At 38.9% G+C, this 25548-nt stretch overlaps 2 protein-coding genes across 6 annotated transcripts in view; one reads left to right on the forward strand and one right to left on the reverse strand.

Annotated features, from left to right (window-relative positions):
- The window catches only part of LOC309492798 (neural-cadherin), a 290251-nt gene extending 281582 nt beyond the window's left edge, over positions 1-8669 (forward strand). The window contains exons 32-33 of the mRNA XM_082161808.1: positions 4263-4417; positions 5390-8669. Of these exons, the coding sequence (XP_082017934.1) occupies positions 4263-4417; positions 5390-5938 (704 nt within the window). The 3' untranslated portion in view covers positions 5939-8669. The remainder of the gene's footprint in view (positions 1-4262; positions 4418-5389) is intronic.
- Positions 8329-25548, reverse strand: part of dpy19l3 (dpy-19 like C-mannosyltransferase 3) — a 57354-nt gene continuing 40134 nt past the window's right edge. For all 5 annotated transcript variants that reach the window (XM_082161864.1, XM_082161866.1, XM_082161865.1 and 2 more), the window contains 3 exons: positions 15689-15821; positions 11363-11521; positions 8329-10146 (listed from right to left, as the gene is read on the reverse strand). In XM_082161864.1, the coding sequence (XP_082017990.1) occupies positions 9958-10146; positions 11363-11521; positions 15689-15821 (481 nt within the window). In that variant the 3' untranslated portion in view covers positions 8329-9957. The remainder of the gene's footprint in view (positions 10147-11362; positions 11522-15688; positions 15822-25548) is intronic.

Genomic DNA, 25548 nt, shown 5'->3' on the forward strand with positions numbered 1-25548 from the left:
TTTATATACAGTGTGTATATATATATATATATATATATATTTTTTTTTTATTTTTTTTTTTTTTTATAAACAAATTGCTATTTGTACTTGTGATTCACCAGTGTGGAGAGGCATCATTTGTCCTCTATTACACCTGGATTGTCAAGTGTCTTTCTACAGCGAAGCTGATATGCAGATTTGACATTCACTCAGTGTAGATGCTCACCTGCGGGAATAACCACCCATCATAACATCAAAAGATGGACTTGAATGATTATGGTTTATAGTGCTCTTTGACAATCTCTCGCTCTTTGTGGCTCTCATGGGATCCTTTTTTAATGTCTGTGTGAAAAAGTTTATTTCAGTTGAGAGACTCTCAGTAAAGTGTCAGTATCTCCATCTTCATTTTCCATGAATTTTTGGAAAGATTAAAAATATGCCCCATAAGTCCTTTTTATACCTACTTTTGGATCTCAGGACTTCTGTATGTTTTTCATTCAACTAAATGTGACTAGACTGTCCTTCCACATGTGTTTTCACATATTAATTTTCCCAATCATTAACCATTTCATGACAGAATGTTCTGTCATAAAGTGTTTATAATTTACATTGCGCTTGTCATTTTGGGTGTTTAAAAGCACAGATATGGCATGTTAGAACATGGACTTTATGTGAGACTACATTTACATTACATTGCAGGGAAAAGGGACATTTTTCATTTGTATTTTAACCACAGTTTGAAGAAAAGTCATAATGCAAGCCATTTGTTCAATTAGCCACTTGAATCCAACTGTCATGTTTTAATCTAAGTAAAGTGTCATGTCTTAAATACTGAGTGCAATTTATTAACCCAAATTATCTCAGTATCATAAAATTACTCACAGCAAATTGATTGCTGTGACCTTGTGTTGTGTTTTACATTTTAAATTAGAAATTGCAGTCCAGTATATTTAAGTCTAACTGAAAACATAGACTAATTACTTTCCCTTTTGAATTGATGCGTTGTGCAGGGATTTATGGCATTCTGACTTCTAAATTCAATGAAACAGAACTTTTGAAGATGAACAGTTTAAGATGCAGATGAACAACAGTGATCTGTTTTTCCCCAAGTCTAGAGATAATGGAGAAAACACATTTACATTTGTTTTACACATTTACATCAAAACATCTCCTCAGCTTCTTTTGGTTTTATGTTGAGCTAATGATACTGTATTTTCTGTCTTTACTTCTACGGTGGCACAAAGCATGTTCATTAATATATAATTTATTGGTGTTTATTGGTTGTTTTCATGGGGACAGTTAGGTTCAGGTTTTGCTACCAGTGTGGTTACTGTTGACCCATGATGTAGGCAAACCCAGACCCACATACACACACACAGTCATGTCAGTGCAAACATGCTGGATTTTTTTATTATTTGATCTTCTGTTGGGGCTCCAGGGCATTTGAGCAGTGGTGTGCTGCAAAACTGAGGGGTGTGTGTGTGTGTGTGATGAAACTGGGAAATAAAATGAAACCGTGTGCGATAGTATGTAACCTTTATTATTATCTGTATATGTGTGTGTTGATTATTCCATGTGAGGATAGTGGTAAATGTCAGTCCCATATGGTCATACTGATTTGAAGCATTTGAAGGTGGAGAGTGTCTGCTTTTTTCTTGAGATTGGTTACTGACATATGGGCCTGAATTGTGAGTGTGAAGGTGAGGTTTTAGTATAACGTGTTTTGTTTTTGGATACGGATCTGGATATTCTTTAGTTTAGCATTTTCTACTTCATACTAATGTGTCTCAGGTGTGATCAGATAGAAAGACCATGTCACATTAAAATACTAAGCGTTGCACTCTTAGTACATATTCTTTTTCTGTTTTTACTGACATATAAAAATAGAGAATGACCGAACATTTACAACCACAATTTTGTCAGAGTGCTCTGATTATTATATGTAGGTGCAATCTTAATTACAAATTACGGTTACACTTTATTTCGATGGTCAACTTTAGACATTCTAGTAACTATAAGTAACTTTGCAACTACATGTCAACTAACTTACATTAGAGTATTAGTAGACTGTTGGGGTTCAGGTTAGTAGAATGAGTTGATGTACAGTAGTTGCAGTTACTAACTTAGTCAGTATGTCAGTTGGAGGACCACAAAGACTTTATAAGGGACTTTGGCGACCATCAAAGTGTTAGTAGATATTAAGCATACAGTCTACCAATACTCAAATTAGAGTAAGTTGACATGTAGTTACTATGTTACTATAACAAATTTTTAGTGCCCACTGATTTATCTTTTCTTCTCTTCCTCTCTCCTTCCCTGCTTTCTCATGCTTTGTGTTTTCTTGTATTGAAAAAGAAATCTAGGGATTCTTCTAGAGAGTGTCAATGCTATTAAATTAATAATCACACACATTAAATGGATGAACAATGTGTTTCATTTAATGAAACCAAATGTGTTGCCCAGGCATTGATTTATTGTGTTTTCCTTAAGAAACACAATAAATTTAATGACCATGAGAAATCATCATTAACGTGTTTTGTTCCAGTGTTTATCAGAAACCTTGATAGATGTTTGAACACCTCATTCACTCTTTGCTATCTGTGAAGAGCTTGAAGAAGAAGAAAATTCCCCACTGGTTAAAGGTCTTACTTTGAGCTTTGTTTTATTTCCATAGCAGAAACAGAAGCGAAATGTCTGAATGCCCTTCTACAGAGCAGTGTTTATCGTCTTCGCTTTGGAGATTAGGATGCTGGGCTGGTCTTGGGTGTCCTGAGAGGGGTCTGAGGGGTCAGATTGGAGGGTCATGTGATCGATGAAGCAGGCAGCCAAGAGACAGAAGGCTTGTCTGGAATCAGATGAAGAAGTTTTTCACTCAATATCAACCACACAAGATGCATTTAAAAATCACTGTGAAAAGTTACACTGTTGGAGAGACAGAAATAGACTGAGAGGGAGCACAGTGGCATTTAGGTCATTTTTTAGGCATATTAATGAAGACAACCATTTTTAGACTGAAATGGCAAGTAAATGAGTCACCTTTGGCAATGAATAAAGGATTAAATTATATAATTTACAGTGGACATTCCTGGGCAGGCAGACAGTTTAATAATGGTCTTACAAGACTCTTAAACTTGCAAGTGTGAAAAATCTCTGTGTAGCATTTTCTTTTTTGTCACTTATTTTTCATGTTTTTACACACGTTCTGTATATCACACATACAGTATGTCACAGTTGTCTGAAGACATTTCTTTTTCGCAGATGATCTCAGTTGGATAGACACACTCCGTATGGCTTTCTGCACATCTTGTCATCATCTTCTTCAAAGCTTGACAAAACACACCAGAACTATGCAGCAACACATGCCATATGTCAGAACAGAAATGGTCTTCCTTCACCAAGGCTTATTTTCTGTTTGCAAATGAGACATTTCACCAAATAGTTTTAGAAAGGGTGCAGGACAGAATTAAACTAAAAATGGATTTTCTCTTCAAGCATCTTCCTTTCTTTGGTGGTGACAAGGCATGACGAATCTTTTAAAAGAGCAGATATTTTAATTTATAGTGAGGCTTTCATTTAAGTGCTCAAATCCTTTAGATTAATCCAAAAGCAGCTGTCAAGCTCGAACACGGGTATGACACCTTCTACCACAAGTGCTTTTCTCTGCCTCTTTATGGTCCCTTCACCACTTGTTAGGTTCTCACGTCTTTGACATGAACGTCTAAACCTGGAATTATTTATGGGGTCGACCTTAAAAAGACACATAATATCCCTACAGAGGTAATAGAAGGAAGCAAAAGAAGGAAGGGAACGAGAAAATCTCAAAAGGTCTGAAGATTGAGAGAGCGATAGAGATAAACGCACAAAAGAAGGTAAATAGAGAATATTTCTGAATCGAATAGAGAGAGAGAATAGAGTGTTGGCAGATTGAAGTGTACTGGGCATTCGATAGCAAGATAATATACTCTAAAGGTCAGAGTGGTGCCAAACAGGATTGATTCAGCGAGCTATACTTGACACAAGCCACAGTGCTCCCTGGAATAATGTGTCTGTGGCAAATCCAGGCCATCTCTGCGAAGTCATCACGTTGACATCAAGCCACGTTAGTGCCAGGGAAGCACAGCCTGAGGGAAGCTCCAGGCAATGTGCTTTCACAGCCCAGCTCATTTGAAAGTAGTTCACACGGATTGGGGAACAGGTCCAGTGTTCCTGTAAATTGTAATAGGTTAAAGTGATCCTTGATCAGCACTCAAGGTAATTCTCAACCACTTCCTGTGCCTCTGCAGTGCTGCTGTTGGGGATTTTCCTGTACACGCGCTGGCGGAGCTATAAGGGGCTGAAGGAGGGAGTATATCACGTGTCTGCGCACCATGACGGCTGGGAGGACATCCGAGAGAACGTGCTCAACTACGACGAGGAGGGCGGCGGGGAGGAGGATCAGGTGAGCGCCTGACTTATGTTTTAAAACTGATTTCAGATCACAGGTCAGAGAATCTGACAAATGAGGACAACTAAGCCCTCAAAGTTACTATGACAACTTGTGCAGGTTGTCATGACGCCCTGTGGCAGAGAGGCGCACTTGTCAGTTTGTCTCTATGACAACCTCTAACATTTAAAAATTTCATTGAGTGCAGAGGGAAAGTGTGACAACTTATTTTGTACAATATGTGGCTTTTTATTATGAGAAACACTAGAGGTAATTGCCTGGTGAAGTATGTGGGTGTAGATATGTTGCAGGATCTTTCTTTCTCATATCTGCATGTGTAAAATCCTGTTACATGATTATCAGATGCATCATGGTGCTCTGATCCTCTCCATCTGATGAAGCTTCGCACATCTCCCTCATCGTGTAATCAATTACACCCACACCCGTGTCACCCACACCTCCCTCTCTGTCTCTATTGCTCCTCTTCTCTTCGTCTAGTTTTTCCTCAAGAAGGATTTTTCTTCCTCCCCCGAGAGCTGCACCGCTTAATAACGAGGAGAATCATCCTCGGTGAAATGGGATTAATGTTGATGTTCAATGGGTAAAAGGGACCAGTGTCACATTTTGTTGTGTTGACTGAGTGTGTGCTCCTCGCTGCATCTGTCAGGATTCTTCCTCTCAGGTGCAGGAAGACGTGCACAAAGGTGTTAATCTGAACGCGGTGTTAGCAGCTTGAATCCGGATTAATGCCATTAACAGTTTGGGGAATAATAAATTATGTGATGTAGAAGTCAAGCTGCTTATTTTGTCAGTGAGCTCTGTCTTATTAGTCGTAGCAGTTTTTGTGATAGAGGTTGTTATTACACCAGTTCCTGAACGTAATGGCACATTATGTAACGCTAATGATCTTGTTATTTGTCAGCACTTTATGCATGCATTTAATTTCCTCTCTCTCTCTCTCTCTCTCTCTATCCCGCTCTCCTTCAGAATGCCTATGACATGGCAGAGCTCCAGAAGTCCCTGCAGCCCAGCCCGGCCCAGTCAGTGCAGTACAGCCGATCGCGAGTCATACACCACCACCATCCTCCCTCCCAGCAGCAACAGCAACACTTTTGCCAGCCTGACCCCCCCTCCAGAGCGGGTACAGCCGCCACCACCTCCTCCATATCCTCGGGAGCCACCACCATCCGCAGGGACGTCCCCCCCTGCCACTCTCCGGCTCAAGGCCAGACTGCAAATCCCAGTCGAACGGCCCAGCTGGCCCGCAAAAGCCTGTCGTTCTCCAGCCAGGACCTGGCCCGCTACCTGTGTGAAATTATCCGTGATGCCGACCAGCACCCGGAAACGGCACCTTTCGACTCCCTGCAGGTCTTCTCCACGGAGGGGGGCGGCTCGCTGGCCGGGTCACTGAGTTCCTTCAGCTCCGCTGGGCTGGAAGAGGGAACGGCAGCGGGTCAAGAGTGTTTGAAAGAGTGGGGGCCGCGCTTTGAGAAGCTGAAAGCCCTCTACGAGCGGGCCGAGGGCAGCGACCTCTAAGGAACTGCTGGGAAGAGTTCCTGCAGCACGAGGAGAGGAGGGAGACCACTAAAGACTTGTCTAAAAACCAGAGGGATTTTTCTTATGCCGAAAATTCCTACGCTTCGGCTTTCTCTGGATGTATAACTTCATGCGAGACACTCCCTCTGTTTACAGAGCCGGGTGGCATTTGGTACTCTCAATGAGCAGCAAATGGAAAATGCTAATCCAGGACACAGCAAATTGTGTTCATGGCAATTTTTAAGCCCAGAACGGGCATCTTTATTGAAGTTACTTGCGGATGACAATGATTTTAGTGGAACCATTTGTTATCTTTGTGTCCAACATTGGCGGAGCGCCTCGGACGTGCTTCACTCAGATCTTTCCTGATATTCCATTCTATATGTCTGTATGGTCTATGTGTTCTTAAAAAGAAAAGACGGGAAGAAAAATAAACTGCCACGCTCGGATGTGACAAGAAAGGGGTTTGTCCTCCTCCTTCACGGGCCGCTTTCTGAAATCATTCCACCGCTTGTTCTGTCAGGGTGGCCACTTGTGTTCATCAATCATAACTTCATACTCAGATACGGTTTATTTTTTTCTATTTGCTCAACCCTCCACTTAGATTCTATTCACTCGGATGCGAGGATGAAAGAGGCAGTCTGCAGGAAAAAAAGACCAATAATAAACTGAAGATGTGTGAAAAACACTGAGGAAAATGAAACAGAAAGCAGCCTTATTGTCTGGCATTTTAGGAGACATTCCTTGGGAATACAAATTGTGTCCTCTCTTTCTAGCCAAAAAGGAGCGGCTGGAATACAAATGTGACTGAGGGACAAGGCTGAGTGGCTGGCATGAGACGGAAGTTTTCTGTAGCTGAAAACTATCACAAACTCTTGGCTCTCACGCTTTATTGAGTGGTAGCAATCAGAGTCCGCCAAACTAAAGGATAGCCATTAAGACAAACGAATGTGTGTTATTCCATGTGATCAACTCAAAGATGATATCGAGCTCTGCTGGAGGAGCTTACAGCTCCAGAATGAGCTTACATTCGGTTTGCTTCCTTTCGAAAGTATTGTGTTATTAACCAAACCAGCTTACCCGACCGTATCACCATTTCCTGTTCTACTATAAATAACTACTTGTATCCCATCACATTATTCGGCGCTGCAGTGAAGAGATGAGCCTCGGCACCAGGTGCATTCAGGGAGTGGTGAACCAGCGATGTCAGACCCTGAGCGCCTCTCATGTAACATGTTTAATGGGCTTGTGAACGCATGTGGTGAGGCTGCATGGGGTAAAGGAAAGGCAAGGCAAGTTTGTGTGTGCAAATGGAATAACTAAAAGTCTCCCCCCGTGAGGCCTCAAATGCCAACCTTGTATTTTATGCATTTTATGGCAATGTTTTTTGCCCTCCTTTTATCATTTCAGTTATTTATTTATATATTTTTTCCTGGAGAATGCCGTATGTGGAGCATGACAGGCTGGCTGAGGAGAGTGGAGAGAGTAGGAGTGTGTTAAAAGACATCAGAGTGCTAATCCTAATGTGAACTGATCGCTCACTGTCATGCTGTGAACCAAAGGATCATGGGAGTTGGAAAACTCGATGGAGAAGTCGTCACTCTTATTACAGATCTCAAAAAGTGCCAATATTTCCAAAGGCAGCAACAAGAGTTTAAAAATAAAGGTTTTCAAGTTAAAGCTAAGAAATATAGCTGGAAGTGCAATGCTTGCTATTTTATAGAGTTAAAGAGGCCAACGGGATTGGCGCTTTGAGTCATCCTTGTAAGGGGATTGGGAAGGATACAGTGTGAGGTGAGAGTATTCATGAATGAAGCACGATTGGGCTCTGTCTTTGAATCACGGAATTCCTTATTTTAAGTTACAAAATCTATTCCTCTTCAATTTTGAACCAAGGCCACCTGTTTGTTTGTGTGGTGACTATATACAGTACTCTATTTTGTGAAACAATGTTTTTACCTCATTTGTGCATATCAAAACTGCTTTTTAAAAATATATAAAGGAATCTAAAGCTTTTTTTCATGTATTATTTAATCTTTTTTTTTTGAGTTGGTAAAGGTATGTTGGCGTTTTGTATTTGCATCCTTTAAATTGCTTTTCTTTTTTCCTTAATAAATGGAGTTCTTCTGTTCGATGATACTTGAACATTGCTGTTAAATACTGCTATATTCTTGCAATGAAACAGTGGCGTTTTAATTTTTATCTGCTGTAAGTCTCTTGAGGAATAAGTGGCCTATTTATTATATGGAAACAGAGCTGTAATTAGTTGTGGATAATGCTAAACATGAAATGAGAGCGACCTCAAATCTCTGACCTGCATCTATCAAAATGCCTTTGCGATTTGGCTTCAAATGACAGAAATCTTTTTGCAGTTGCAGAAATCTGCAGCATTCAACATACAAATTTGCTTTAATACAAAAATGGAAATGTACACTGAACATCCAAAGACAAATCAACACTTTTGCACAAATGAAAACAATCCATCTGCGTGAAATACCACAGTAACAAACTAGTGCAATAAACCGTACCGAAGAACTCTTACAGTTAAACAATGTCAGCATATGAAATCAAAGCACACAGCTGCATCAAGATCATTTCCTGAGGGACAGTGTTGACAGAAACGTTGTGTGAAGCAAAGGTTTATGTGTCAACTGTCTTGACAGGTAATGTAACAATAGCTGTTTCACCACATTATAATACAATAACAGAATGTCACAGAGGAGCCCTCGTGTTATAAACCGAATTTTCAGGAAAAAAAACATGTTTATCTTTAAACACTTTAAAGAGATTCAAAACTGTTTTGCACCACCCAGAGCACCTCTGTACAAAGATGTTCAGCTAACATTCTGGAAAGAAAGAAAACAGCAGCGAAGATCGAAGGTAGGTACATTTTTGTAGAACTTGAGGCCACTCATTTGAAGGTCTTTTGAATGCATGACTCGTTAGTGCAGCAGAGCTTATCCGAAAATGGAAAGGCACTTTCATACACTAAAGGCTTCATTTAGAACTTGAGAGAGTTAAATTGAATGGTCAACAATGTTATGATATGATTTTTTTCTCTGTTTTAAAAAGACTGCGAAACTGTTAATATCTCAACAAAACTACATTAAAAACAACTTCACGATGGAGGATTAAGGAAATTCCATGAGACATTTCTAACTTTCATGAATACTTCATCCTAAAAAACATACTACATTTAATATCCCTGTAAATTGGTTTACAATGTGAAATCAAAACCTTTTTTCTTTTTTTTCTTTTTTTTTTTAACCATCTATAGCGCCAAAGTGATCACCTCCTACTTACACAACTAAAGCACGAAACGTATACAGTGGAATCCAAAAGTCTGAGATCACATTGAAAATCTAGGAATAAAAACCTAATTTAAACCTGAAAAAGTTTAATGAAAACAAAATTCTTAACTATTACTAGGTCCCTTATTAAATAAAGTAAATGTGTGAGACGATTTATTCTTACAGAAAATGTATTCTCACGATGAAAATTTATGGCACTTCCTCTAAACCCATGAGTAAGGCTGATCATTCAGATTTGTTGCTGTAAGAGTAACCAAAAACAGGTAAAAACTTTTTGTTCTTTTGGCGTATGGATGGATGTAATGTATACAACTGTATATATTAAAAGCAGCCAGACAGCAGGATGTAGCTCATCTTGACACCAACCAAAAAACAAAACATCCCTATTCCTGATTTCATAAATGTGAGTTTGGTGAAAGGGCACGTGTCGAAAGCGAAGCGATGATCAGAGAGTGCGTGAGGGAGTGCAACAGACTGTGAGAAAGAGATTTTATTCCCTTCTCTCCACGTTAAACTTGAGCTCCTGTTGCAGCAGACCGGCTCACAGAAGATTTACGCACCAAATCTAACGTGTGCTGGCTCAATCAGGCATCTCTCAAGCACACAGCCGCACACACACACCTGCTACTATCACACACTCATTGAACATTCCAGATGGGCCATTCAGATATCCAGTGAAGGTGGGCGACTACTGTTGAGGAACAAGCACTACGGACCGCTTTCAGCTTTGTTTTTCTTCTTGAGTTTCTTGAGTTTGTACACGTGAAAGGTCTTGTTTCTGAACACTCGTGTGAAGAGGGTTGAATACGGAGGAGTGTCAGTCTTAATGGCCTCACAGAACCGTGGATGAGACGCCGGCATGAGGTCCGGCTCGTTTTCACCTGGGCCATCCATGATCTGTAACAAACACACATGCACAATCTTGAAATGGTGGTGCTTTTCTATAAGATGATTTTATTTTATTTTTTACAGTGAATTTTTTTTGCCGGATTCTCAGATGAAGAAGAGTCTCAAAAGTCTTCTTTTAAAGAGCCTTTCACTTCTTTATCTTTGAAATCTTGGAGAAATTGTGCCCTGAGGTTTATTAAACATTTACTTTGAGATATATTCCCAAATTAACAGAAAGGCCTTGAAATGCTGCTGTGAGATCATTTAAGCACCCAGAGATAGAAAGAACGGCCACCCATGGGAGAGATCAGAGCGGAATCGAAAAAAAGAATATCCCACACAACACATGGCTGTTTCTGGGCCTTCGGTATTGCATACACATATCTTCCTTGGTAATTCTGTCTGCAATTAGCAAGGTTTAATTAAACCAGACAGATTGGATCAAGGTTAAAATAACATATGCACACAGAACATGGTACAAGAGTGAATCTTATTCAAACTGCTGGAGGCAGCCTGAAGGAAGGAGTCGGGCTGCATCAAACGAGGAAGTGAGCAAGGCTCTTTCATTGACTGCTCCAAGTCGGATCAAGAGGAGCAAGTGAGGCAAACTTCTGTGAGATCTTTCAAAGGCATGGCATTCACCTCAGACACATGAATGACAACTGCTGACAGGATATTTTCAGCCAGAGCTCTTTGCTAGGATGTGCAAGAGATGATTTTTCTTTAAGCTGACGTGTGCACAGACATAAATATAATGTGCTGCAGCTTAGAAGTTGGAAATTTTGCTTTTGTCAGTTATTATGCACAACTATAATCAACTACAGAACAATCAAGCTACCCAAGTGAAAAAAAAAAAAGTCACTTAAGCTAGACTGCACACAGGGTGAAGCAGTATTTAACAACTATGAGCTGTGGGTGAGTGAGAACAAGATTATGTGACAAAATGAAAAATTTACACAAAACAGTTAGACATTTTATGTAAGAAATGAAAATACCTCGGAGAGCCCAAGAGATTTCCAAGACAAAAATAAATCAGAGCAAGACCAGTGAGCTTAGTGTCTAAACCAAATGATATTTGTTTATATCCACGTGAAGAATTCGGTAAAGGGCAAAGTTTAGCTGCTCGGAAAAAAATCTCTGGTTCTTGCAGAGAAACTTTCACTGAAATAGAACAAGCGTGGTGTGTGTGGGCATGAACTGAAGATGCTGTGTGTGTGTGACCTACATGACCGTTTGCCAGGTCGAGCAGGTCCCTCAGCCTACAGCCACGGCTGTGCCTGCGCTCGTAGCAGATGCTGTCCTCCAGCACGATGTAGTCCGCTCCAACCGAACCGAGCACTTTATGAACCTCCTCAGCAGACTGACGTGCATAGACCTGGTATACCTGCAGGCAACAAAACAGGCAAAGATGGGAAAAGGCTTAGAGGTAAAAGATTCATTGCAGATTTATGGTACGTGTAGTAAAAATGTACTCCAAGGTGATTTGGATTTTTTTTTTTTTCTCTCTAAGTGAAGAATAACAGGACATTGGACAAGTGGTTTGGGGGGCTTATGCCAATTAAGTCATTGATCTGCAGAAATCTCACTGTGATAAACTGTGAGGTCCGTGCTTAATTGCAGAGGTTCTCAAGCTTGCAGTTAACAGTTATTAAAATATGCTATCAAGTTTTTGGGCATATAAAGAGGGAATTTAAACATTTAAATGTTAGACATTTTCATACCACTGTCGTAACCAAGGAGAAAAACAGATCCGCCAAGCAAGCAGAAAAAAAATGGCACAGTAGTCCATACGCAGTTTCACAAACCACAAAAACATACTTGCGGTATTTCAATTAATGGAGCAAAAGGCAGCATAATTGAAGACGCCATGATTAGGTTTGACATCTCCATATATCATGCAGACAGCGGTTCAACGTACCAGGAAGGCTGCTGTAAGCCCGGTTGTAGGGTTTCCGGGCCCTTTTTATAAGCTGATGTTTACCGACTATTACAACTAAAACTCATTTTCTCATGAGCCACATATTCATACCGTACAGTGAAGAGAACAGAACGCTCTGATGGCAACCCAACAAACAAAATGACTGTTTCAAGAAATGCAAACCTAATAAGCCTTTGAAAAAATACTAGAAAAAATAATTATGGATTCATAACATATTTGCTAATATGATATAAAAGGTATTTATGGATCATTTCCATGACAAAATGTAAATAAATATTTTATAAACATTTTCTGTATGGATGTAAAAATGTGTTGCATTTATGTTGCATTTTCTCAAAGGAGGGAGTGCCTCATCACCAATGTCGGATGAGAAAATAATCAACATTGCATGAATAATTCAAATATTACACAATGAGAAATACAATAATGTTCAAAGCAGTATGCATTTGCCTCCTTGAGCTCATTGTTTCAGTAGCTGCTTTCATCACACTGTGATTGGATGATCATGTTGTCATTCTGTCAATGCGATAATGCCGGTTTCTAATGCATGAAACAGGTCGGCAAATCGCCCTGAATGGGGCAAATTGATGGAAATGAATGGACTAATTACTAACTCAACGACTCGGATATCATCACTTTGGCCAATATGAATTGAAATTAAACATGAAATGATCAGTGACATAGCCAGTGTAGGAAAAAATGAAGATCATTGAAGATCTCAAAGAAGAAGTTTATTGCAGCATAGCAGTGACAAAGTATAGTGTGCAAAACAAATATCTGTATCTGCTAAAAATGGACCAAATGGTGACGCTAAAGCCCGCCCTGATTTACATGAAACTAGAACTGCAACATTTGGAAAAGCAAGCACAGAAAGTGGAAACAAGAGCGAAGAGAAAAACAGTATAAGTGTACTAACTAACTAAATAACTGTGTGAGATTCAGATAACTTTGAAATGCTTTGAAAACATACGCATATGATCGGAACTCCACGCAGCTCCTGTACTACTCTCCATTGGAAATAAATGACTTCTGGTCCGACGGCTGTCGTTTGTCGTGTGCAGTGGAAAGGTGGTTTCAGAGCGCTCCTACAAAAACGTGAGGCGCCCGGGGTGCATAAACAGCGCGCAAAACGCTCACTGCCAATAGAAAACAATTGAAAAAAGGCACCTCTTCACTGCAAACAAAAAAACGCTTTCTACAGAAAAAAACTGTTCTTTCTGATAGAAATGTTCTAAGACATAATTCGACACCGTAAAGGGTTGTCTTTTATTTGTGTAAACTCGCATTAACAACAAAGTTTTTTTGCTTTTGTAAAATAAAGAAAACAGGATGTGCTTTCTGCGTCTTGGTCTTCATGAACTGTAGCGCATAAAAAAATTTACCTGAAACTCAGCGTATAGGCTACTTGCCTCACAAACATACAGTAGGTCCTATATAGAAAGCTTGAAATGTCTACTTTTAAATGGATGATTTCGAATCGAAAACAAATATGTAATCTGTATGAAAGTTGCATTTCTCTCCAAAAGGCGCATCCACACTTTAGGCCTACTGCGGAGATGGCGAGTCAGCATTGTCAACTTCATCTTTGCAACCTCTTTATCCTCGTCTTTTTAAACGTTGTTAATAAACAATTCAAATGTCTCCCCCATTTGTCAACTAATGGCTTAAATGAATGACTACTAGTCGACTAGAAAAATCTTTAGTCGGGGGAAGCCCTACATTTGGCGAACAATTGATCCCATTTTTGTAAGCAGCTTAAAAAAAATAGCTTGCGGAGCCCATGCACAACACAGAGAAAAGCTTCTCCAATCCAGTGGCGTAGCAGATCTGCCACAGTTTTCAGCGCCCTTGGTTATGCAAGTATTTAAAAAAATAAAAAAAATAAAAAAAATAATAATAAATACTTATTTCATGAAAGAGTTATAAACCATGAACCAACAGCTTCAAGGTGAATCACAACATTACAAACTTTGATTTAAAGTAAAAACATCTTTGAAAAACAAACAAAATGACAAGGTTGTTTATCTAAAATATGCGGTCCCCTGCTATCGAACAAGAAAACAGATTGACTGTATCTAAAGGATATTTTTTGTCCTATTTTGAAATTGAATTGTTTGAATTCCCTAGTTGTTATTTATGAAACAACATGGAAAGTTTGAAAATGCATAAAATGTATCAACTTTGATTTGACTTGATTTTAATGAATGATATGTTAATATAAACATACAAAAATATTATAGTATTGGTTGCGTCTTGATTGTAACATAAATAAGGGTACAATAAGGTAAGGTAAATCTGGAAACAGTGTAAACATCAAATTGAACTAGTACATTAATTTATGTCGGACTAATATAACCTAAACCCAGAGACTGCCTCCTCATTTTAAAGTCCACCACACACACCCTTGCAACCTCTCTGCATGCCTCCAGTTGGAGAACCTCTGCTTTAATATACTGATTTGATGGGTAATTTGGCTCCTTCTGGCTAGATCAATTCTCATCAACACTGAATGAAGCAAGAACACTAGAGTAGGAGTCTGGTCTTTCACCAACTGTTCAGATCCATATTTTCTTTCTCCACACTCATACACAAATGTGAGAATGAACACACCCTAATTTGACAGAAATCCTCCTCTGACTATTAACCTCAACATTCTGCCTCTCAAACTCAAGCAATGGACCTCTGCTACAGACAAATCTCCGGTAGTCAAGCCAAAGAGAACATTCAGACAGAAATGGAAGAGAGAGACAGCTGATACAATCCAAATTACAGCTCAAAACAGATTTGAGATTTGACAGATTTGAGTCAGTGTACACTATACTTTTTAATCAGAATGTTATAAATGTTTTTACACCATGACACGAAAGTAATGGCACATATAACAGCAGTGCTGTGGAGTTTATTTCACTTAATAAAGATGCCTACTGAAGTGTCAACTTCCAACCACCCCTATGAGAAACATAATGAAATTAAACTAATTATGCCAAAAGTCACACTTCTGCTGATGAAGCCAAGTGAATATGTCATTAAGAAAGCTCTTAAAGAGGATTTATGAACCATTTGCTCATGATCTTCTTGATGCGGTCCATTTGTAATCATATCATTAAGATTATCAACTGATTTGTTAAGGTACACACTTATAGACTTCAGTGCTTTAATTCCTTCTAACAGTATCTGAAGACTTTTTTAGTGTTACTATCTTTTTTTATTACACACTGATTTGTTGCTGCTTCATTTATTTCAATTTACATAATGAGGCTTGAATGCAAAATAAAAGATTTTATTCTTTGCTCATAATGGTTCTGAGAAGTCGTTCATTTTTTGATGCAGACCTTGGACGCTTGACCATATGTTCGATTCTGAAGCAAAACATTATTATGTATATTTTATGTAAACAATATATATTAAATAAAATATATGTGTATTTTGTGACTGTTGCACCATCATAAACCAATACTCCCTTACTGCATGTGTCCTCAAAAACCTTCACCAGACTAGTGTTGCACAATTTTAGTATTGACACCAAGTAAACAAAAACATGTCCCTGAGGTCCTGGACATTGTAGAACTTGGATTGAATTGTGAAAAGAGTGAAAACAATGCTGAGACTTGCCTGTCTGGTCCTCTCCCTCAGCGCCTGGTCCTCGTAGTGTGGATGGTTTGTCAATATTCTCCCCGTACACAGCTTAATTCCAGCCAACAGCTGCATGCTGCCTGCAAACACTGCCCGTTTGGGCGTCTTCAATCTGTCGAGAAGAAATAAACATGAGAAAGCTCTGTAACCCACACTTCTCAAGTTTCACTAATATATCAGAACAGGGGATTGCAAAAGGGGACTAGATGTGTAGTGGTGGCATTTATGAGAAAAGGTAAATCTGCAGACATTTATTTCAGGTGAAGGGGGAAATGTGAAATGGTTCAGTGAGGAGGGACACAGTCATTTGTACACTCCCATCACCGATGTCTGAAACATTATTTTCAATGAAAATTAGTTTTGAAATCTATTGCAGGCTGAAAAGGCACTTTGTCTGAATGTGATTTTTCTCCTGTCATTGTATATACAGTGAGGAAAATAAGTATTTGAACACCCTGCTATTTTGCAAGTTCTCCCACTTGGAGATCATGGAGGGGTCTGAAATTGTCATCGTAGGTGCATGTCCACTGTGAGAGACATAATCTAAAAAAAAAAAAAATCCAGAAATCACAATATATGATTTTTTAACTATTTATTTGTATGATACAGCTGCACATAAGTATTTGAACACCTGTCTATCAGCTAGAATTCTGACCCTCAAAGACCTGTTAGTCTGCCTTTAAAATGTCCACCTCCACTCCATTTATGATCCTAAATTAGATGCACCTGTTTGAGGTCGTTAGCTGCATAAAGACACCTGTCCACCCCATACAATCAGTAAGAATCCAACTACTAACATGGCCAAGACCAAAGAGCTGTCCAAAGACACTAGAGACAAAATTGTACACCTCCACAAGGCTGGAAAGGGCTACGGGGAAATTGCCAAGCAGCTTGGTGAAAAAAGGTCCACTGTTGGAGCAATCATTAGAAAATGGAAGAAGCTAAACATGACTGTCAATCTCCCTCGGACTGGGGCTCCATGCAAGATCTCACCTCGTGGGGTCTCAATGATCCTAAGAAAGGTGAGAAATCAGCCCAGAACTACACGGGAGGAGCTGGACTGGTCAATGACCTGAAAAGAGCTGGGACCACCGTTTCCAAGGTTATTGTTGGTAATGTCATGGTTTGAAATCATGCATGGCACGGAAGGTTCCCCTGCTTAAACCAGCACATGTCAAGGCCCGTCTTAAGTTTGCCAATGACCATTTGGATGATCCAGAGGAGTCATGGGAGAAAGTCATGTGGTCAGATGAGACCAAAATAGAACTTTTTGGTCATAATTCCACTAACCGTGTTTGGAGGAAGAAGAATGATGAGTACCATCCCAAGAACACCATCCCTACTGTGAAGCATGGGGGTGGTAGCATCATGCTTTGGGGGTGTTTTTCTGCACATGGGACAGGGCGACTGCACTGTATTAAGGAGAGGATGACCAGGGCCATGTATTGCGAGATTTTGGGGAACAACCTCCTTCCCTCAGTTAAGAGCATTGAAGATGGGTCGAGGCTGGGTCTTCCAAGGGGCAGTCATGGCCTAGTGGCAGTCATGGCCTAGTGGTTAGGGAGTTGATCTGGTGACCCAAAGGTTGCTGGTTCGATTCCAGAACCGGTGGGAAATGACTGAGGTGCCCATGAGCAAGGCACCTAACCCCTAATCGCTCCCCGGGCGCCACACAAGGCTGCCCGCTGCTCTGGGTATGTGTATCCACGTTTGCAGTGTGTGTGTTAACTACTCACTACTCTGCTCCTAATGTGTGTGCATTAACTTGGATGGGTTAAATGCAGAGGTCAAATTCCAAGTATGGGTTACCATACTTGGCCGTCACGTGTCACTTTCACTTTCACTTTCAACATGACAATGACCCGAAGCACACAGCCAGGATAACCAAGGAGTGGCTCTGTAAGAAGCATATCAAGGTTCTGGCGTGGCCTAGCCAGTCTCCAGACCTAAACCCAATAGAGAATCTTTGGAGGGAGCTCAAACTCCGTGTTTCTCAGCGACAGCCCAGAAACCTGACTGATCTAGAGAAGATCTGTGTGGAGGAGTGGGCCAAAATCCCTCCTGCAGTGTGTGCAAACCTGGTGAAAAACTACAGGAAACGTTTGACCTCTGTAATTGCAAACAAAGGCTACTGTACCAAATATTAACATTGATTTTCTCAGGTGTTCAAATACTTATTTGCAGCTGTATTACATTTACATTTAGTCATTTAGCAGACGCTTTTGTCCAAAGCAACTTACAAATTGGGACTAAATTAAGCAAGTCATCGTGAAGAGGCAAAAAACAAAGCAAGAAGTGCTCAAAATACGAAGTTCAGGCATTATTCATAGTAGCATAAGCCCGATAAGCGAGAATATACAGGAAAATATATATATATATATATATATATATATATATATATATCATTTTTTTAATTATAATTTTTTTTTTTATGAGGTTAAGTGCTCACGGAAGAGAAGAGTTAAAATAAATATCATACAAATAAATAGTTAAAAAATCATACATTGTGATTTCTGGATTTTTTTTTTTAGATTATGTCTCTCACAGTGGACATGCACCTACGATGACAATTTCAGACCCCTTCATGATTTCTAAGTGGGAGAACTTGCAAAATAGCAGGGTGTTCAAATACTTATTTTCCTCACTGTATGTGCATGGCATGTAGAGAAGTGCACAAGCTGTATGTTTTTTTTTGTATAGCCTGACAGATGTTTCAGAGACCATCTGTTTATCAAAACATAACCTTTCAAATTCAGATTCAACATTCTACTCCAGACTATCAGCGTCTAAAACAGGCAGGAGCCGCCAGAAGAAGAAAACATTTTCCAAATGTTTTATTGAAAATTTATTTTGTATTGGTATTTTTCATATTCTGACATGAACAGATTGTGACATGCCCTCATCCTCAAAAAACATCAATAAAACTATCAAGTTAAAGGTGATTTCTGAGAAACACTGTTGATATTTGAAATCAACTCAAACAAACACACCCCTCCCTTCATTGCTCCATCCCCAAAATCCCCAAACACATAATGCAGGAGTGGATTTCTCTTTATTATAGCTGAATAAAAAAAATGCTAAGATGACGAACAAACGACAAGGAAAAACCTTTAAAAAAAAAACATATAGTAGACAAGAGTATTACAAGCAAGAGTTTGTTGTTAGTCGCCAGCAGCACACCAGCTCAAGTATGGAGCAGAAACAATGAAACTTCTGTGTCAGACCTACCCACTTTGGTCTCTCCAACACTGGAAAGCTCTTGCCTGACCATAACCTTTCTTTTTCCAGTGATATTCCTCTGACCTTTTGTTCTTTGTGACCTTAACTTTATGTTCTTTATGAGGTCAGATATTCCTCTTACCTCTTTTTCTTAATATTTCTTAGCCATCTCTCTTACTACAGTCTTTCTTCAAATCTCCCTCTTGCTCACTCTCTCTCCTCCCCCATCATGAGTGGACACAACCCCTACTGCTGATTGGCTACAAGAGTGTCATGGTGCTCGGCCCAATCCACTTTCAACAGCCTGTCTCAGAAATTACTAACTGCACCTTTAAAATAAAATGTGATCCAAACTGAAATAGATCTGCAACCAGAATAAACATCTGTGCTGCCCACAATGTCATTTGTGGGATGTATTATTACGGTGACATTTAGAAACCAAGCAAACATTAAGCCGGTTATATCTAAATACTTCACATCAATGAATTAACAACATAAAAAAGGTTGCACTGTTGGACTATATATATATATATATATATATATATAACCAAAATAACAAAACAAAAAAATAATAGTACATCAAAAAAAATGTTGTTAAAGCTAATATTAATACATTTCAATGTTTCATTCTCTTTTTTCACAAAAAATAAATAAATAAAATAATAATTTTGGAACTGTACTAGGTCATCACTTGATGTCTGATCCAATATAATCTGGGTCCCAAAGCAAAACAAGTTAAAACAACCACTGATTAAAAAAAACAGCCTCAAGCACTCAAAAGTCCCACCCCATGTCTGTTTAGGCAATAAAACAAAATATTGTTACAGACATCTTGCTTCAAGGTTGGCTGCAGCCAAGTGTCTGAAGGTTACAGAGGATATGATGGTTTCATCTCGGTCCAGTCTGGAATGAGTTAGATTAAATACTGGATCCATGGCTGAAATGTTTCATTACAGAGGAGCAAGTATGGTCATTGTGGGTCAACCATGAACATGGACCCTTACAGGAACTTTGTAAGCCCGTTTATCGGTCCAAATGGGGGGTTTCCGCTAAGATGGGTGAAGGTCTCTGCGCGTTACTGTCCTTCCTTTTATGCAAAACAACAAGATTAAATGAAATACATTTTCTCAAATGTATTACCTCGTTATTTCATCTGACTCCATAAATGAAAAAGGTTTTAATGATATCTGAGCATCATTAAAAGTGAGCGAATGTTTGATTATTCTTTTTGACTCTTTAAGTATATTTTACCCGTTACAGATTAGGAAACTATGTCGCTCAGAGGTGCTCACGTCTTCTGTTTAACGTGGGTCTCACGTTCACAAGCCCATCAGTTTAGGTCACTAATCAGAGGTAATTGCTATATACCGGAGATCGGTCACATTCACGTTTACACAATCAAAGATACTTTGGTACAGTCCCTATGGAATTGCATACACTTGAATTTAACTTAACGTTTACTTCAGTAGAGGTATGACCACTATTATAGATATAAGCTGACCAACATTACTTCTCTTATAATAGCTTTGGATTGGCCATACCAAATATTAGTCATCACTAATCTGACGCAAAACTTGCGGGAACACACGTTTAATCTACTTGGGAAAACAATTTCAGAGTCAGTCGGAATAAAATCAAATGTAACAATTTATTATGTCAGGTAAATGTATCATGCCAATTTCATAATCAGTTCAAAGATAATTAATACAAATCGTCAAATGTTCTGGAATAAAGAGAAAAGATGCGAACCCGGCATTAGAAAATACATGATGCTGAGAGTCTCGGCCACTCTCAGCATCACAGGCTATTTTGAGCTACAAATCGCCACAAGCCTTCTTCAGCATCTCTCTAAATACCCAGACCAAGGCAGAAACCTCTTTTCAAAAGTAAACATGAGTTCACAATGGGAATTTACATTAATCACAGTCCCAGACTTACTGGGGACAGAAGTTGATTTACATGGGGGCACACCCACAGCAGTTAACAAGATATCTCTAAACTCTTATTAACATTTCAAATGATACCAAACATGTATAATACTGTATGATAATTATTCACATTAAACCATGGGCGTCTGAAGTGGGGACTAGACCCACCCACTTTTTAAGACCAATAATATTATACCCACTCACTTTTACCGTCTCTAATGCAGCGCATTTGTCTGTTCACTTTTCAGAGCGCCGTCAGTCAAATCCATTCCACTTGAGGAATTCCCTAATAAATTAAACTCCATTTCCGCTGAATCGCAACATTATATTTCTCAACGAGCCGCAACTGACGAAAGTAACCGTCCGTTGTACCCTTCCAGTCAAATATTGCATTGCAAACATCAATAACAGCTTTAAGTTGTCATTGCTGGCAAATGACCATGGTATTAGGTGGATAATCCACGGATAGCTGTGCATTTAATGCACAACGTGGAGGCAAAGAACCGCCCGAAGTGAAGTGGAGTTTAGTTTACTTGTTTAATTAAAAGGCACCAGAATACATGAAATGGTATTTACTCCAGTAACATTTTTCTGGGGGAGGACCCACCCACTTTTTTTTTTTTCTTCCGACGCCCATGCATTAAACCATATAGATTCTTGGGTGAATTTTGGTGATCGCAACATGAGAGAGAAGGAATGGGGGAAGAGGGAAAGAGATGTAGATTAGGATGATTATAGGGTGAGACTTGTGTCTCGAATGGTACATTAGAGTGAGTTCAAATGTTAATTTCCTTTGTTCTCTCAGAGAGTTGCACTCTCTTCCAGTTTTTCCAGTCTTACACAGGACAACCTCGTTCTGAGTTCAATAACTTAAGCCAAGAGTCTAAGTGCTACACAAACACACACAATCTAAAATTAACTCATTGTCGCCCCACAGGGGGTACAAAAACACACTGCTCCATATCTGTCTGTTCATACCACACATGGAAAGATGTTAACATGGGGGGCATTGAAGCAGCAAATAAAGAAAGAAAATTGGCTCCAATTTCAGCGGGCTTAAATAATTTGGCATGACCTTCACTTCTATGGGGCTGTTTACACCTGGCCACTTCATGCGTTTTCTCAGATCGGATAGCTATCCGATCGTGAAAAGACCAGGTGTAAATGCCCTCCGAAACGCATTCGAGACGGATTTGAATCCGATCGCTCAAACCACTTCAGGAGGTGGTCTGGGCCGCATTCCTGACGAAACTGGACAAGTGTAAATGCATCTGGTTGTTGAAACCACATATGTAAATTGTACTCCTCCCAAAAATGCTAAAAAAATAAACGTGTGAGAGCGTGTTATAGGCTATATGTAATGTTATAGCCAGATATGACGACGCTACTGGAACACGCATCACCTCAGATGAGAAGCTGAGCATCTATTCATTAAGCCAACGTGCAAACTATCGCAAATCAAAGTGAAAGTAAGTCGTAGACGCTTAACACACAATCATCATCATTAAAAGTAAATTCTTAAGAAACGAAATGATCTTACCAGGGCTGTTGCCACTCTCTTTTATTGCGGTCTTTGAAATGTTAGCTGATGATCAATAAAATGCAGCTCATATCTTTTGCTTTCGGTGACGTACACTCCATTAAATCTGCATATAGCGCGGGAATTGAAGATCGGATTTAAATCCGTTTCGCAAAAACACATTTATGTGACCAGGTGTAAATGGAATCGTTTTGATAAATCAGATAGCTATCCGATCTGAGAAAACACATGAAGTGGCCAGGTGTAAACAGCCCCTAAGACAAACTTAACATCTGGTCACATATACATGATACATTCTGATGCTAGTGGGGAATGTGGAAAATGAGACATCTGACTCTGTGGAAAGTGAGGGCAGAGTAGTTTACACAATGAATTGACAGACAGAAAGACGGATGGATCCCCCATGATTCCAAAATAAAATTATAATTAATTCACTGAAAACATTCTAGTCTATAGAGATATTTTTTAGATGTCTTGTTACAGTGTACTGATATGTTGTCTAAACCTTGAGAGGTTTTGCTTCAAACAAGTGAACTAATCTGCCAAGACAAAAAGCAGTTATGGGTCAGACCGTGTAAAATCAGAAAAAAGGTGTGTTGCTGCGCCTACTCACATTTTGTTCATTGTTTATGTGTTACATGGGACCTATAACTAAGGTCTAATTATGATTGCTGGCCACATAAGAAGATAGAGACAAACGTGTTCCCTTCAACCCCAATTTATTTGTTGTTTAAAATGAATTTACAATTAAACCCGGAAAGTTGGAACAATGTGGAAATATAGACTTTGGTATTGGGTCCTTAATTACACTCATAAAAAGTGTTTCGATAAAAAGATGCAAATGTAAAGTCTCTGTCTATTATGAGCATAATGTAAGATTTTATTTTAGTGGGGTTTGGTTTAATATTGTGCTCACTTTGAGACTCATTTGACAGTGTTGACTAGGAGAATCATGGAATGGCAAAATATTCACAAAATATTCAATCAAACTATGTATGAGGAACACACTGTATAAGAATGGGCCTAATAAACTTCAGGCAAGACTCCAAAGTAATGTTCTCACAGCCACCTCCATTTTTCCACTCAGACTAATTTCTATCAAATATCGTCCACAGAGAAGCACATGATTACCTACAGTACCACAGACCTCATCAGAGACAAATGATCTCATTGGCCTTCCTCTTCCTTATAAACCTTTTTTCACACTTCTGCCACAGGAAAAGACTTCAATAATAGAGTAATGGAACTTCTGTTTTATCCTTCATTAATAACAGGGACCATAGAGCAGAACTATGGATTTCAAATGCTCAATTCATCACCAGTATGGCATCTAAACAGCCCTATCTCACTTCAATATTATTTCAAAGGGATGACAAAACAAAGACAAATGGTTTCCTGCTATTCGACACGCATAATAGCGTGCATTTTATGGTTTCAGTGGTGAATACATACATGTATAAGCAGCAGTTATTGCAACAACAACAAAAAAGATTAGAGTTTGCATTGCTTTCATGTTCTAACTAGACTAGTGAATATATAATACCCATGTAAGCTTTCAGAAAGTTTTTTGCATAACATCTTAAAAGTCCAGAGTCTGTTTACACTCCTAAACCTCTGAATTGAATTTTTAAATAAATGTTAAATTCTTAATTTAAATTGATTGACTGACGAAAGTTTCAAAGGTATAATGTATAGGACATCGAGTCCAATGTAAATAATTACTTATGAATGTAAAAATAAATACATTAATAATAATAACAATAATAAATACAATTTTAATAATAAAAAATGACTATGCTGCTGCTGTTAAAAGTAAAATTAGCTTTAAATGGTCTCTTTGCACTTGACTTTGCACAATGTTCAGGTGATTTTAATGTAGCCAATTCTGCAAAATCACCTGAACAAAGTGATTGTATTGATATTTTTACTTACGAGCATTAGGTTAGTGTTAAGAGTGAGAGTTAACTATGTGTAACTGTATTTGGGTTTCCAAGTTTGGCTGGGTCTTTGGTTTTGTTCTGTTTTGCAATGACATAATGGGGATTTCCAAACTCACCTGGTCTTAAATCTACCCTGGAATAATGTCTTTGTTTGAACCAAGGAATTTCTGACTAGACTGACCTTTGACCTCTCCCACAGTGCATAATTTCCTGCTCTTGTGGGTCTCAATGTAATTACTCCATATTGACAAGGGACTGCAATGGCATCTACCAGATTTACATTTAATTTCAGATTTATATTCTCTCATGTAAATGTCAGCTTGTGTTAGGCTGCACCCTGCTGACATTATAAAAATTGATTAACGTCATTAATATTCCAACATGTGGGACATAGAGGGTGGCCTGTGCAGCCATATCTTCATAGACGTCTCCCCATGCAGTACATCTCCTTAGACAGAAATAATTTTTGAATTCAGTAAGCAAATTGAACTACCTCCCATTAGATTGATGTTGATCCACTTTTATAAATACAGATAAATCAGTCCATGTTGGGGCGTTGTTGTTTGTTAAGCACTCAATCATTTTAAAGGCTGAAATGAATAGTACGGTTGGACATGTCAGTCATGTTCCTTGAGATACATCAATGTCATGGACTTAAAACACTGTGTCCCAGTACTACAACCTCTCAAAACCACATTCATATACCCAGACATAATTGTCTAAATGATCACTCATTAGAAATGGCTGTCATCAGTATCTGCTTTTGATCTGAGTCAGACTAATGAGTGCTCTGGACATTCCGCACAGACCATTTGTCAAAGGGTCTGATATTTTGTCAGAATAAAATGTGACAAAAAAATATTTTGGGTGGTGAATGACATCAAAAAAGTCTGTCAAAACTTCGAAAGTGAAGAGAGAGGCAGGTGATGGAAATATAGAAAGGCAGATGAAAAGGTCAATGACAAATAAGTGTGTGAGAAACAAATAAAAAAATCTTTAAAAAATGTAGTCTAAAATGCCTGTGCCAAGTTCTTAAAAATGTAACCTTTGTCTTCATGATGCGATATGGGGAGGAGTAAATTTTTTCACAATTACTGTACGCAGACACAAACAGAAATGTTCATGTAGCCTTGCTTAAAGGGTTCCTATTCTGCTTTTCCATTTTTTAACTTCAGTTAGTCTGTAATGTTACTGTTTAAGCATAAAAAAGAT

This window comes from Leuciscus leuciscus, assembly GCF_965113295.1.
Source record: "Leuciscus leuciscus genome assembly, chromosome: 2".
Lineage (NCBI taxonomy): Eukaryota > Metazoa > Chordata > Actinopteri > Cypriniformes > Leuciscidae > Leuciscus > Leuciscus leuciscus.